The sequence below is a fragment of the Lissotriton vulgaris genome, chromosome 5 (assembly GCF_964263255.1).
Source record: "Lissotriton vulgaris chromosome 5, aLisVul1.2, whole genome shotgun sequence".
In the NCBI taxonomy this organism is placed as follows: Eukaryota; Metazoa; Chordata; class Amphibia; order Caudata; family Salamandridae; genus Lissotriton; species Lissotriton vulgaris.
Genome location: NC_141693.1, coordinates 113,838,980 through 113,854,679, shown reverse-complemented (window position 1 = coordinate 113,854,679; position 15,700 = coordinate 113,838,980). Strand labels below are relative to the sequence as shown.

At 44.2% G+C, this 15,700-nt stretch overlaps 2 protein-coding genes across 2 annotated transcripts in view; both read left to right on the top strand.

The window, feature by feature from the left end:
- SNAPC4 (small nuclear RNA activating complex polypeptide 4) overlaps nucleotides 1-15,700 on the top strand; it is a 306,571-nt gene that overhangs the window by 233,953 nt on the left and 56,918 nt on the right. The window lies entirely within an intron of this gene.
- On the top strand, nucleotides 3,825-6,647 carry LOC147710331 (uncharacterized). The gene is made up of 2 exons (XM_086921024.1): nucleotides 3,825-3,973; nucleotides 4,006-6,647. The coding sequence occupies exon 2, from the start codon at nucleotides 4,389-4,391 to the stop codon at nucleotides 6,543-6,545; it is 2,157 nt and encodes a 718-aa protein (XP_086777150.1). The 5' UTR covers nucleotides 3,825-3,973; nucleotides 4,006-4,388; the 3' UTR covers nucleotides 6,546-6,647.

The window sequence follows — 15,700 nt, the reverse complement described above, 5'->3', positions numbered from 1 at the left end:
AGAACCTTGTAAAGAAGACATTTGACTCTACTGCTGATTGTGTAGTTAGTGAAAAGTGGGTGCCCTGACAGACATGGCAGGAGACGGGTGGCAAAGGATGACTTGAGAGAGCTCTTGCAGGCAAGGGGTGGCACCAGTGCTACTGCAGTCATAAAATGAAAGGCTCAACGGCATCGTAAAGTGAAGCCTCGGGGTAGGAAGACAGAAGCGAAGGGTACTGGAATTGACTTACCACTTAACTGTTGATATTGTTCATTTTCATCACTGATAAGACCGAATCTTCTGACCATATTGGATACTTAATCACAGCTTATGCCTGCAAGAATAACTGTGAAGGGCTCTCCCGCCATCCAGTGTAAGCCATTAAATATTGGCCTTCTGAAATGAAAGCCCATTATGGAAGCCATCTTAAGATCAGGCGGGCTGACATTCAAGTCGTGACACACACAAATGCAAAGTAGACAGGACCAAAATTAGCGAATGGTGTCAAAAAAGTCAAGAAATGTGATCCAGTGGGCGAAAGCCATCCCTCTGTTAACCAAACTTCATATGTCCTGCATATGACGTACATTCCATATAGCAGAACAGGAGTATTGGTGTGAAATAGCTCAATCCTACTGGTCTACACCGGAAGTAGTCCAAAACACCAGTGTCAAAATGTGGCAATTAATGCAGAAAGGGGGGTAAATGTAATTCTCTATCAAGCAAACAAAGTGCATAATTCTTCAATATGACTAACATTTCACACAGGCAGAAAATGGGTACTAAACATAGGTCAGTTCACAAAATAGGACAAAAATAGCCCTATTCTTAGAAAGGCAGCTTTCAAAATTAAAGACAACACCAGTAAACCGAGAAACAAACGTTTGCTTCACATAAGATCAAGAAAAGTCCGCAGATGCAATATAGTATCTGCTAGGTCTTATTTTTCAATAAAATCATTTGTTATTTATTTCTCATTGCATTGTTTTACTTTAAGCCTAACAAATATTTTCTTTAACAAAATACATATTAAGGCTTATGCTGCATTTGCATACTTGATCCTACTTTTAATTATATTTTATTTTTAAAGTGCAGAATATCCAGATAAAATCGAGCTGCTAGTAACCACCAAATAAAAAATACCTAACATATGGAAAGTACTATCAAACGTACAACAGCTTTAAAACATAAGTGAAAAGAAGAGGAACCCACAATACGGTCTCGCAATACAGACACTTTAAATTCTATTAAACGACCAGAAGCTTCTGATTATGCTCCTCTTTCTTTTATTTGCCTTTCACAGCAGCCAATGAAGACGTTTTTGTATGCAAATAAAAACGACATTTCCCATGATGCTTGGATTACATCACATCCTGCATGACCCTCTAAGAGCCACCATATCCTGTTGCTGAGCCTCTTTCTTTGCTCGAACATTTCACTCCAATAACATTAACATTTCAGTCCAAGAACATAAACTCAAGTCAAAACAACCATCCTCCGACGTGGAAGAACCATAACCAAACTGGAAAGTATTAGTCTTCTTAACCAGAAGTACTTCTAATCCATCTTCTTTTCAGAACCTGAAAGGAATGAAACACAGAAAAAAACCAAATACATAGGGGTGGGCAAACATTACAAACATTGTAATATAACCGGGTGGGCTAATCCTCGCCTCTGTGTCCTTAATAGAATTGAAAATTCTTGGCACGAATGCTAGCTAATTTTTTATTTTATTACACGACCTAAGGCATCTGATTATGCTAGTTTAACGCTTATCAAACATAACTGAAACTATATCACCCACCGGTTTATAATAAAATTGTTTAAATGTAGACTCAGAAGACCAGTCAGCAGATCGCATACAAAAACGTTTTCATTGGCTGCTGTGAGTGGCAAATAAAAGAAAGAGAAGCATAATCCTGGTGGGATCATTCTCGCCTCCGTGCCCATAATAGAATTGAAAATTCTTGGCGCGAATGCTAGCACATTTTTTACTCCTGCAGTAGATTAAACTCTATGGCATAGTTTAAGGGCCTCTAAAAGCCACATCCGGTGGATGACCCCGACAGACGTCATCAATGAAAGCAACATTATAGGACGCCTGTTGTTGGTGATTTAGAGACGCAGAACCATGTGTTCTTTTCTCTGCATGACCCCTTTAAGACTGGGGAATGACGGGGCAGAGCGCTGGAACGCTGAATGTTCATTCCACAAAGTGGCATCTGCGTCTTACAGCCTTTACCTCCACACCTCACACCTCACCGTTTAAGAATCTCGAGTTCGGGATGCCCTCAAGGGGAACCACTTTCAGTGCCTCCCACACGAGACAGAGAGCGTGCCCATTAATCCCGGAAACTCCTGCAACCTGCCCAGGTCATTGCAGTATCTGGAAACAGGACCAAGCATGGGAAAGCTATAAATAATGTGGATGGCCCTGTTCTGTGCCACTTGTACCTCGCCAAGCAGGTTCTGCTGCTTCTCCTATGGTACTGTCCTCTGTGGCAAAAAAGCTTCCTATTAAATATGTTCTAATTGACACAAATGGGCACATTGCCCACGAATGCTATACATAGATGAGTTAATCTCACATTTCAAGAGGCACACCTATCTATACCATGGGATACATGAAATAAAAAAATATATAAGCGGCCTTAAAAATAAAATAAAACATGCAGAAACATCCATAATTGGCCCTGAAAACTGTTTATTAGCCTAGCATGTGATGAAGGGCGAGTGAATAGTGCCCTGAGCTTCATGGCCTGTTAGAGCTCTCCCTAGAGGGAGGACTAGGGCTGCGAGCTACCAGGTGATCAGTTTCGAATACCTGCGACAGCTTATGAATTTTAGATCGTGTTTCTTTGCCTTGTGAATTTTAGAAAACTTTGGGGGTTTTTACCTTGAGAATTAAAAGGGAAATGATTTTAGGAACACTGACACCTCTTAACACTCTACTTCCTTGATACAGCCTCGCCCAGCCGATCTTTACTCTCGGTTCGAGGCGGCGGCGGGCGCCATCTTGGGTGTGGGCAGGGGCAGCGCTCTAGTCGCGCCGGCCTCCCGCCCTCCCAGACTATTTTAATCAGGGTGTTTTAGCTGCTCGCTGCCTGTTAGAGCTCTCCCTAGAGGGAGGACTAGGGCTGCGAGCTACCAGGTGATCAGTTTCGAATACCTGCGACAGCTTATGAATTTTAGATCGTGTTTCTTTGCCTTGTGAATTTTAGAAAACTTTGGGGGTTTTTACCTTGAGAATTAAAAGGGAAATGATTTTAGGAACACTGACACCTCTTAACACTCTACTTCCTTGATACAGCCTCGCCCAGCCGATCTTTACTCTCGGTTCGAGGCGGCGGCGGGTGCCATCTTGGGTGTGGGCAGGGGCAGCGCTCTAGTCGCGCCGGCCTCCCACCCTCCTCATCACCTATAAAATGTGCGTAGGGTTCAGACGGCGCAGCGGGCTGGCGCAGCGGGCGCGCCGAAGCCGCGCCTAATCCAAGCCCGTCTGCGCCCGTCCGCGACCGGCCGGGACCAGGGGCCCAGACCCCTGCTTCGCGGGCGTGCTGCAGGCAAACTTATACAAGTAAGAGGCTGAGAGACTTATGTCCCGTGTTACCTACTCACTGTCATCACTTGATGGAGCCCTTGGACCTAGGTCCATGTCCTCATTGTTCATTTAGAGGAAGCTGCTTAGTGCCAGTTGTTCCTGACTCTGATTCGATTCTGGCTAAAGGGGGTCTCCTAAACTGCAGATCCATCAGCAAACACACTCTTCAGCTGTGGGATCTCTTATTGGATGAGGACATGCAGATATTGTTCCTAACTGAGACCAGGCTGGGAGAACACTCTGATCCGGATGTACTTGACACCATCCCACCTGGTTACACCCTCCACAGACTTGATAGGACAATAGGAAGGGGAGGCGGGATTGCCATTATCGTCAAACACCCTTTCGAGTGTATTCTAAAGCCAGTAAAAATTGATGACTGTGAAGCAGGTGAATTTAGTATCAAACTGACTGTGAAGCAGGTGAATTTAGTATCAAACTGACGCAACATGACACTATCTCTGGCATCCTAATCTATAGACCTCCTGGGTCCCTGGGCAACTTCCGTAGTAGCCTACTCGAAGGGGTGGCTCAGACCGCTATCAAACACAATAAGGTTTTGGTGCTGGGTGACCTGAACCTACACCTAGAGGACCCCGTACAGAAGGAGGCAGAGGATGTTCGCCTTGTTTTACAAGAATTACAGCTAACCCTGCTAAGTGTAGCAGCGACACATCAGAGGGGGCACTGTTTAGACCCTATCTTTGCGAGCTGGGATAAGATAAAAGTACTTACCCCTCGTCAACTCCCTTGGACTGACCACTTTCTGGTCCCTTTCCAATGTTTTTATCAGACCGCTAGGACTATGGACAATGAGAAAGGAAATATTACGAAACGCAAATGGAGACAATTCTCCAAAGAAAAATTTATAGGCGCCATCCAGAAAGCACAACCAATAAGTGCCCCAGATAGTGATCAGGCGAACAAGGAACTTAACCTACTTGTAACTGCCACTCTGGATGAGCTAGCCCCCATGTGTAAGGGTAAAGTCAGAGAAGGCAGACAACGTACTGCCCCATGGTTTACTACCGAACTCCAGCAAATTAAATCTAAATGCAAAAAGCTAGAAAGGAGCTGGAGAAGGAACCCGAGTGAGCAAGCAAAAAACAGCTATAGCTCAGCACACCGGAGCTATCAGTATGCGGTGCGTAGAGCAAAAGCCAAACACTTTCAGACTCGTATTGAGGATGCCGAGAGCTCCTCGCGAGAACTGTTTAAAATATATAAAGAGATATCTTTGGTCTCTAGCTCCAATACCCCCACAAAGACCTCCAAGGAGGGATGCAATAAAGTCGCTGACTTTTTCTCTAGCAAAGTCAAAAAGATTTATGCTTCCTTCTCCCAATTACCAGATAAGGGTACAGATTTCAGAGCAGTCAGCTCATTGGCAGCCCCGGATTCCTCACTACTAACTTTCGAGGTTCCCGCAGCTGACAAGCTAATAAAGATCTGTCGAAGTGTGAAGTCCGGCTCCCCTAATGATCCGGCCCCGGCCTGGGTCATATCAGAGGGCCTGACAGCCTTGGAACCTCACATTAGACACGTCCTACAAACCTCCTTTTCCACTCAACAAGTCCCGAGGGAGTGGAAGAAGGCCATAGTACTGCCAATAAGGAAAAAACCCAATGTCAGCTTGGAGTTACTAGAAAACCTTAGACCCATTTCCTTATTGCCGTACGTGGCGAAGGTCGCCGAGAAGGTGGTAAACGCTCAGCTCACGGAGCACCTGGAAAAATGGAATTTACTCCATCCCTCTCAATCAGGATTTAGGGCGGGCTACTCTACGGAGACGGCCCTCCTAAGAGCCACTGAGACTTTAAGAGCGGGGGCAGATGCTGGTCATACAATGGCCCTGATCATGCTCGACCTAAGCTCGGCTTTTGACACCGTAGCGCACTCCATCCTGCTACGGTGTCTGAACGAAGCTGGGGTCGTTGGTCCTGCGCTGGGCTGGCTGCAATCATTCCTTACGGAGAGATGTTTCCAGGTACAGCAGGGGACCTGCCGCTCAGTGGAGATGTCACTAGACCAGGGAGTGCCTCAGGGCTCAGCTCTGAGCCCCACTCTTTTTAACCTATACATGGCCTCTCTGGCGAAAGTTGTACACTCTTTTGGGGTGGAATTAGTGTCGTATGCTGACGACACTCAGCTGCTGATCTCCCTATCACAGAGCACCTCCAACACCCCTAAAAATTTTAAATCCTGTATGCAGGCATTAGCAGAGTGGATGGATGCCCACTGCCTAAAACTCAATGGCTCGAAAACAGAGGTGCTGGTGGTAGGGGGAAAAAGCGAAAAATGGTCGGATGAGTGGTGGCCTTCATGTCTGGGCCCTACCCCCATACCATGTCAGGAGGCCAAGAATTTAGGAATTTGGATGAATCCCTCCCTCTCATATGAAGGCCACATAAGGCGCCTTGTGGGCAAATGTTTTGGAGTTCTAAAGACCCTAAACAAAACCTTAGACCTCCTCCCGTTATCGGCCAGAAGGACACTAACGCAGGCACTGGTGACCTCGCGGTTAGATTCCGGCAACATTCTGTTCCTTGGGGCAACCGAGGGCAGCATAGGTCGCCTACAAGTCATACAGAACTCCGCCGCCAGATTGGTGTTAAGAAGACCCAGGAGAGCCAGCTCGAAATTGGCGCTGGATGCGCTTCATTGGCTGCCTGTGAAGAAGCGTGTGCTATTTAAGTGCCTCCTCTTCTGCCACCGTATTGTCTGGGACAAGTCACCGACATATCTGAAGGATCTAGTCAGCCGCTATGAACCTACTAGGACCCTCCGTTCAGAGGGTACCGGACTGTTGACAGTCCCCAGGATTAGGAAGGCTAGAATGGGTGGACGTTCCTTCGCGCTCCAAGCAGCTCAAAATTGGAACAAACTCCCTCCTATGCTGAGACTGGAGAGCAATGAATTGCGGTTTAGGGCTCTGCTCAAAACACATCTATATACTGCATAGAGTCTGCGTTTTCTATGCTGCTTCACTGGTAGCTTAGCGCGGGGACACGCCGTGATGGCGTTACTGAGCGCTCTATAAGCTCTTTATTATTATTATTATTATTAAGTACCACCAACGAAACCCACGAAACAGTGGAGCGGCAACACTTTTCAGAGTGGGGGTGCGGCCATTTAGTGTCACATCACTGAAATTATAGGGCTTGTGAAATATCCAAGCATCACACAAAGAACAAGTGTAGCTAATGAGCCACACCCATTCAGGAGGAGGGTGGTAAGGGTGTAGTATGTAGCCAGTGGCATTTTGGAGCACACTGTCTCAAGTATATTAAGAAAGCATGGTGTGGTGTTGCACTCTCATTAATAGACAGCATGCTCGCCATTGAAAAGGCCACTGAATTTGCACAGACTTGCAATGTTACTGCTAACACGAACGAAATAACATCCTACCCCCTTTCCTTTCACTCTTCTTGTATCCCAGCAAGATTGTCACATAGTTCACTTTGCAAAATCCTCTAACTTTGGATTTAGAGAAAGTTAAGTAAATACCGACCTGCCAATATGTTAGAAGAATAAGTAGCAATTTGTCTGAAGACAGAGCCTTACACTTGACCTCTGTGACAAGATAAAAACAAGATTTAAAGGCGGCTGTATTGCTCATTAAACGTCTGAATTCCGGTGTTGTTGTGTTAGGGTTGTTGCAGCACTCCCACACAGGGCATCAGGCGTTTCCCCGAGAGGCTGGAAGGGTGGGGGCGGTTTTGTTACCGGAGGCCAGTTTTGATGGGGTGCTGCAATATCGGCTCCCAGTTATAAAAGAAGCAAGCAGGAGTTTCCAGCCTCCTGAGGCCAGGCAGGGGCTGGTGCAAGAACATTTCCAGGGCTGCTTTGGGTTCCCAGCCCCGCCCCCACACCCCTACTTCCTAGCACCTATCCCACATAGTAGGCTGCCGTCTTCAGCTGATATGTAGGCTACCTATGCACACACATCCCTGCTTCCAAATCAGCACATTCTTCCCCTCCATTAGCATCTGCACAGTACCTGTAGAGAGGAAAACTTAACTTCAGCCTGTCTTGAGCCCCTTAAACTCTCCAGGAATATGTGAGTTCAAAGTTCATTGGACGAAACTGTGATCCATCTCATCTTGCCTCATCCTTGAATTAGCCATAAGAAAGGCCACTGCAAACAACTCTGTAGACTGTAACTTATGCCTCCATAAGAGCATCCTCTTTGCAGGCCTGGGAACAATTTAATCTTACTTCTAGGTAGCAAAGGCTCCTTGACTTGTCTGCTGCTTTAGTTATTAGTTTGTGTCTGGCATTGGATAATTCTACTCACACCGTTGCCTAACAGTGACTAGTGGCAGTCTAGTAGACTGAAGTGCCTGCATCTGGCAAGGGGGATTGCATCCCAACACACTTGATGTAAAATGGCTGAACAATACCTCCAAAGTTCTTGTTATGAACGAGAGGGTTCATGTAGACTATTCTGAAGTTTTTGCTCCTTTCCGTGTTCTCCAGAGATTCGACCTTGGTTTCCAAGTGTGTGAGACAGGTAATGACTTATTGCACAACACAATCTTTCCAGTTGGGTTCTGTTATGTTGTCCCCCTCCATGTGTCAATGGTGGAGACTCACTTATCAAGGGCGCTCACTGTGTCACAAGATTGTTGAACTCCCCCAGCACCCCTTCCAACGAAACCACTTTTGCCTCAATACGTTGGGTGGATTGCTACAGTTTTGCTTTGGATGGCCAAGCATCAGCGGACTCGGGCTCCTCGTGTGCCTCTCCATGTGTCTTCCTTGAGGCCTTCAGTGAAAATGTCCAGTTTAGCTTTGAGACCTCTCTGTGTTAAGTCAGTAATATGATACCGTCTTGGCAGGTTCAGTCCAGTTGTGTTATATAGCGCTTACTCATGAAGAAGGGAGGGAAACTTTGTACTCATTGGCACCTTCCCCATCTTCTTCTCTGCAGCACAGTCGGCCTTCACATGGCGGGGCATCACCACCACCGTTGTATGATGTAGCCTGCCTCTGACGTCTTGTCAAAGAGCTCACTCGGCTCTTTCTGTTGCGCTCTGCCAGGGGCAAAGGGAACACTCGTGGCACTTGTAGGTTTGTGACACTGTGGCGCTCATTCCTACTCAATAGTGTGGCTAGACACAGATGCTGCGCAGCCTTGTAGTCACCTTGCAATTCCAGTGCCGAAGTGTATTTCTCCGGGTTCCAGCATGTAGTGCAAATCACTGCATGTTGATCATCAGGGCGCTTCCGCACTGAACTCACCAATGCTGGACCGACTTACAACCACAGCGCCAAGAAGAGCTTCAGAAAGGTAGGCACACCACCGCTTCTGATGATGCTGGCCATCTTAGAGCATGACCATATCTGCTCTCTCTCAAAGCCCTTTTTGCTGGACACATAAGTTTTGTCAGTGCTTGAGTGATGGATGCTTTATATTTCTACAGCTTCCCCATCTTTATAAATATTCTCAGGTATCAGTTCAAGAAGATTTTGTATCTCTGTTGTTCAGGTGTTAGGCTGTACAAGAATAAGTACTGAAACAGAGCAATATGGATGTCTTCACAAAGAAGCAGCACTTTTGGGCCAAATAAGTTACAGTTCTTTGAGTTGTTTACGCTACAGAGCCAATGAAGCCAGAGTTACTTCGATTTGTTTTATTTCTGTTTTAACATTGACCACAATGTTACTCGTCTGTTCTCCAATCCTCGTTTAGTTCCTCTGTGTTCATATGTATCTCTTGGTTAGTTGATTAAAAATGTTATTAGTACATTTTTATCTTCCCATGGCTAGGAGTATCAAGCGGCACATGACGTAAGATTGTCTGTTAGACTATGGGCCTGATTTAGTTGTTGGCGGACAGGGTATTCTGTTGCAACAGCAACGGAGTACCCTTTCCGCTTACCTGAAGGTCAGTACGCCTTATTTAGAGTTGGTGGACCTTCAGTGTATAGACAACAGAGCCTACTGCGCCCCCGCTGCCTATACAAAACTCCAACAGAATACGCGCCGTTGGAGAATTGGCTGTATGTCTGTCCATCTAATTTAGATTGGCAGACACATGATATATAGCTGTTTTTTAGTGTCTATCACCGCCATTAAAAACCTGGCGGTAAAGGCCACTGAAAAGTGCTCAGTACTCAATGCCCCCTTGTCATGGGATACAACTCCCATGGCTAGGGAGCCTTGTTTTTAAAATTTTCAAAAAGAATATCCCGATTTTCTTTTTTTTATGTTTAAAATAAAAATAAAAAAAGAATTGTAACTTTGCCATAAGGCTCCACCATGTATGTCAGAGCCGTAAAGCTTAGTTACAAACATTGGCAGGAAATGCCTTTATGGCGGTTCCATTCAATCCTTGAAATGTCCAATGGACAGTGCAAAATGTGGCTGTTTTGACCTCCGCCAGGGTGACGGAGTCATTTACTCCATCGCTCAGTGGTGGACGACCAACTGCCAAATTAGAAATCGGGCCTATATCTTTTAATCTGTCATTTTGTTTGTTAATTGCTGTTACTTGAGTTTGTCACCCAATAATCTTGTTGTTTGCTACCCTAGTTACTGCGTGTCTGGTTTTATGATAAAATCGAATAGATGTTTTTGAACAGAAAAGAGAATGCTCATGGTTTGAGTCTAGCAGCCAATATTGAGTTTGCAATTTTCGTAGTGGAGTCCTTAGGGTTAAGGAAGTGTGATGACCAGTCTCCATTGCTAGGACAATTCTTGATTGGAGTGAATGCTCTTTGTAGTTTAAACCTGATCTGTCTTTTACTTATAGGGGTGTTCCTACTCCTCAGGAGAAGATGTAGGAAGGTGGGGTAGGCAGTGCTACCATTCAGCTGAAATATTAACCCATTGATTCATGGTGTCAGAAGGAGTCAATGGACAGTCTGTGGACATTCTACACTAGTCACCCTGCACCTAATTCCTGAATGGTGATCGTTGTGGGATTAGTGCCTGGTTTGGGAAGTTAGTCTGTTTTTTTAAAAATTATTTTTTATTATTCCACAGTATATTAACACCCAACATTAAATATATCCATTTATATCGCTTCATACATGCATATGTTCGGCAAATGATCCCCATATTCCAATACCGATTTTACGTTTCTTCGGCCCTTTAACTGAATATAAACTAAACTCAAGATTAAATAAACTTTACATCTTAGTCCTCCAACGTACAAAAGATGGAGCTTCGGGTTGAAGCCAGTCAGTCGCAATACACAATCTTGCTACCGTCATTGCGATAAAAATTAAATATCAATGATTAAATAGGGGGACACCCTTCACAAATTGCGACCCCGAGCCCAAAAGCATAATTGTGGAAGTTATAACAATTGGCATCCCAATAATTCTACTTAAAAACTGTTCTATGTTTACAATGAAATTCCCTAAATGACCACAAGTGAAAAAAATATGTAACATATCAGCATTATCCCCCCCACATCGAAAACATTTTCCATCTTGTCCTGTTTTCCATTTGGACATACGTGCCGGGGTATAATACAGATTGAAAAAAGTTTTATAACATTGCACCCGCAGATTGGCAGACAATAATAATTCATTTCACATTAAAATAACATCTTCCAAAGATACTTTATCAACCCCCAAAGCTTCAGACCATTTATCAGCGTTTTTTTCTAAATCATCTTTTCTATATGACAACAGTAGATGGTATACCTCCCCAATTTTTGCTTGTCGTTGAATGGCTTTTACAACTGAATTGGGAGTCAATGTAATTCTTTTACGCAACATAAAATCACGGATTTGCAAATATTTTTAAAAATTGTAGCTTCGACACATTATACAATCGAGACAAATCTGCAAAAGTTATTAACGAACCATCTGTACCTACAAAGTCTCCCAGTTGAATGATACCTTGAACCCGCCACCCAACAGTAACAGCATCCCAAAAAATGGAAGGTAAAAATGTTATGGCATCAGTAGGGGTGCACCAAGATAGTTTCTCCATTTGACATAACTTTCGAATTTTTTTCCAAACATTAAATGCCGCTATTAACACCTTGAACCTGGTCCTTTTAAAATAGACATTGTCGTGCCTCCGGTCTTAACAGCATTTGAAAAATTGAGGGGGCCTCCGCTTCATTACCTATATCTTCTCCAGTCAGAAGTATCCGCATTCTTAGCAGAAAACATGTATAAAAATACAAAGAAAAATCAGGACTTGCTAGTCCCCCTCGCTCAATTGGTAGAGTCAAGAATCGCACAGCCCTTCTTGGTTTACCAGGTGCCCACAAGAATTTAGAACTGATAGACTGTAACTGTTGTAATTGACGTGTAGTAAATTCTAATGGAACAGCTCAAAACAAATATATTATCTTAGCTAATACATTCATCATTATAACGTTACTTCTTCCAATTAATGTAAAGTGAAGTCGTGACCACTTGTCTTGTGAATTTTGAATATCATTTACTAGCGTAACCCAGTTAGCCTCTACTATTTCCTGCATAGATGATCGAATTTTAATACCCAAATATGTCACTTCCTTTTCGATTCGAACATCATCCATGATAACCATTTCTGAGGTTCACACTTGTGTTTTTGCTGCATTTAGTTTATATCCTGATGCTTGACCAAAAATTGTAGCCAGCCGTTCTATCTCTTGCAATGCCAAATAGGAATCCGAAGTAGCTATTGCGACATCATCTGCATAAGCAAATACCGAATAGGGGGTATTATGTACAAAAAAGGATTTGATCAAATCATTGTTGTCCAGTTGTTCAATAAATGGATTAATGTACAATGTGAACAACAATGGTGAACAGGGGCACCCTTGTCTAGTGCCCCTGGTAATATTCAGTAGCTCAGATGATAATCCCATAGTGGTCATTTTAACGACCGTACAAAACCTGAATAGCTGTGAGAAAGCGTTGACCAAAGACCATTTGCCGCATTAATTCTCACAGGTATGCCCACTCTACACGGTCAAACGCCTTTTCTGCGCCTAATGGATTAAGCCCAAATCACGTTTCTCAACTTGTGCAAGATCGTACAATCTCACTACCTTATTAATATGTGAAGTTGTATTACGTCCTGTAATAAATCCATGTTGGGACCGCGATACCAGGGAACTGATTACTCTAGACATACGATTGGCCAATATCTTGGAATCGATTTTACTATCGCAATTCAATAGCAATATTGGCCGATATGAGCCAACCAGTTCCGGGTCTTTACCTTTTTTATTAAAAACTACAATGGTAGCTTCTGCCCAAGATTTCGGCGCGCATCCCTCCTGTGCAGCCCTAAATGTATTCAGCATATCAGTTTTAATTAAATTAGAGAAGATCTGATAGATGTCTGTGGGCAGTTTATCAGGCCTGGCAGCCTTTCCCATGGCCAAACCTTTAACTGCGATTTCTACCTCTTCCATTGAAATAGGCTCTTCCAATAGCGCAGTATCACTAAGATCTAAATGTTTCATAACCCCATCAATTAAGCTGATAAAGTAGCTGTGATCTTGTTCTTCTTGAGTATATAAATCTGAGTAGAATTGATGCAGAATCGATAAAATCCCTTTAGGTTCCTGGCAGAGTGCCCCATCCTTATCTTTCAGAGCCTTAATCCGCCCCATAGCTTCTTTCCTGCGTAACCGCCATGCCAAACACCGGCCCACGGCTTCCCCATATTCATGCATTTGTTTTTTTTTTTGCCGGGTATTTACGAGCATTTTCAATGTTCCAGATCCCTTGTATTTTGACCCTCCCTTGTTTAGTGGCTTCTTCTAGCTCTACGATGTTAGTTGCCCATGCTCTAACCCCCTGAATTAACTTACCATCAGCATCCTTAAGCCTTACATACAAGTCCTGTATCTCTGCCTTTTTCCTCCGATTTTGTCGGAATACAAAGCTTAGCACTTCCCCCCTGAAGCATGCCTTAAATGAGTCCCAAACAATAGCATAATGAACCGAATTTCTATTATTAGTAAAGAACTCACTAATCCACCTGGACATATGCTCCTTAAAGTTCTCGTTAAGACAAAGTTTTCGATCAAATGAAAATGTACTCGAGTGAATACTGAGTGGTATCATTTAAGGTCAAAATAATCAGAGAATGATCAGAAGTGATCCTTGGTAAGATCTGAATTGCAACATCACCCTTTAAAGAAAGAGATAAAAAAAAAAAAAACAGGCGTGCCAACTTTTTATGAGGGTAAGAATAATACGTGAACCCCAGGTCTATCGGGTTTAAATCACTCCATGCATCGAACAAACCATGATCATTTACAAGATCATACAAAGCTTCAAACACCCGTGGTTTACGCCCATAATATCCCTGTGGTCCTTTCTGCAAGTCTGAGTTTGCTAAATTATTATTCATATCCCCACATAAAACCAGCGGTGCCCCCCATAGTGCTAGTTCAGCATTTAACTCTTCAAAAATGGAGGCATCATCCAAATTGGATCCCCATATAACACACATTGTATAATTAACCCTCCCAAAGCTACATTCTGCAATGACCCATCTTCCACATTTATCTGCTAAATACCGTCCCATATTAACCCTATTATCCTTTATTAAAATTGCCACTCCTCTAATCATGGATGACTGTTGTGAAGCCACTACTAATGAATATCCCAAGGTTCCTAGAACTGCTCTTTGGGCCCAAGGTATGTGCGTCTCTTGGAGACAAACCACATCAGTCTGAGTATTACGTAATTCTGCTGTGACCCGATTTCTTTTACTCCAACGGTTTAGCCCAGAAACATTCTTGGTGCCTATTTTCACCCCCTTAGCTGCCATAATAATTGATCAATTGCACTCCTATCAATGCCATCTTATACTGCACATTAAAGCTATAAACTTCCCAGTACTTTTGTGTTTGCTGAAAATTTTCTCAAATAACTGGATTTTTCACCCTTTTTTCCCCACCCTTGTGACCTACCACGTTCACCCACCCTCTCACCCCAAAGGATCCCTCCCTTCCACCCCCCCCCCCCCGAAACAAGGCTTTAGGGCGTATTGTCCTACAGATGCAGACAAGCGTATACTCCCTTGCCAACCCCCACGACTCTGGATATACTCATACTCATACTCATGTGTACATTGTCACATTACAAAAGAGAAACCAAAAAGTTAAACAAAAATAATAATAAAAGGACAACCTCATATATGCAATGTACACATACTCCTATATTAGAATGTGAAACTCTGTTGCGACTACAGATTCAACTTAAGCCGTCCACTAACTAGATTTCAGGAACTCTTTAGCAGAGCCCTCATTAGTAAAAAAAGGAGTGCAATCTTTATAAACTACTTTCAATTTTGCTGGATTTAACAAATAAGACTGAGCTCCTTTGCGCTGAAATTGAGAGATTAATTCACGTAGCTGCCCCAGTAGTTCAACTATAACTCTAAAAAAAAATCAGGTTGTACAAAAAATTCAAAATCGCCACCAGATCTTTTTTCATCAGGACGGGCTAACTGAAAAACCTCTTCAAGCGCCCAAAAAATATTTAAAGAAATGAGAAAAGCTCTGGGTTTTTCATTTGAAGACTCGGCAATAGGGAAAATGCGCCGCGCGGTGTGGGGGGCCCCGCTCTCTTCAGTAAATGAAGGGGCCCCCCTCAGCTCTTCAGTGAGAGAGGCTTGTGCTAAAGCAAGCCTCAGACTCTCCCTCTAAAGCAGCTGCAGTCTGCGGTGTACCTGCTCTGAGCCACTCCCGCTGACTGAAGAGAAACAATGTTTCAACTTACATTGTTTCTCTTCAATCAGAGCCAGGCCCGGAACACGGGTGGGGGCCCCAGAGACAGCATTCCCCACAGGGCTCTGCTCCTCTGAGAAGTATCAGCTACTCCCACTTCCCACCAGTGCCAGTCTCACACGGTCACCAGTGCCAGCCACTCACTCTGCCAGCAGTGCCAGCCTCTCATACTGTCACCAGTGCCAGCTCCTCCTACTTCCCACCAGTGCCAGCCACTCACTCTGCCACCAGTGCCTGCTGCTCACTCTTCCACCAGTGCCAGCCTCTTACACTGCCACCAGTGCCAGCTCCTCCCACTCCCACCAGTGCAGGCCACTCACTCTGCCACCAGTGCTAGTCTCTCACTCTGCCACCAGTGCCAGTCGCTCACTCTGCCACCAGTGCCAGCCTCTCACTCTGCCACCAGTGCCTGC

Excerpts from the sequence above, each read along its gene's own strand:
- LOC147710331 (XM_086921024.1), top strand. The coding sequence starts at position 4,389 with ATGGACAATGAGAAAGGAAATATTACGAAACGCAAATGGAGACAATTC.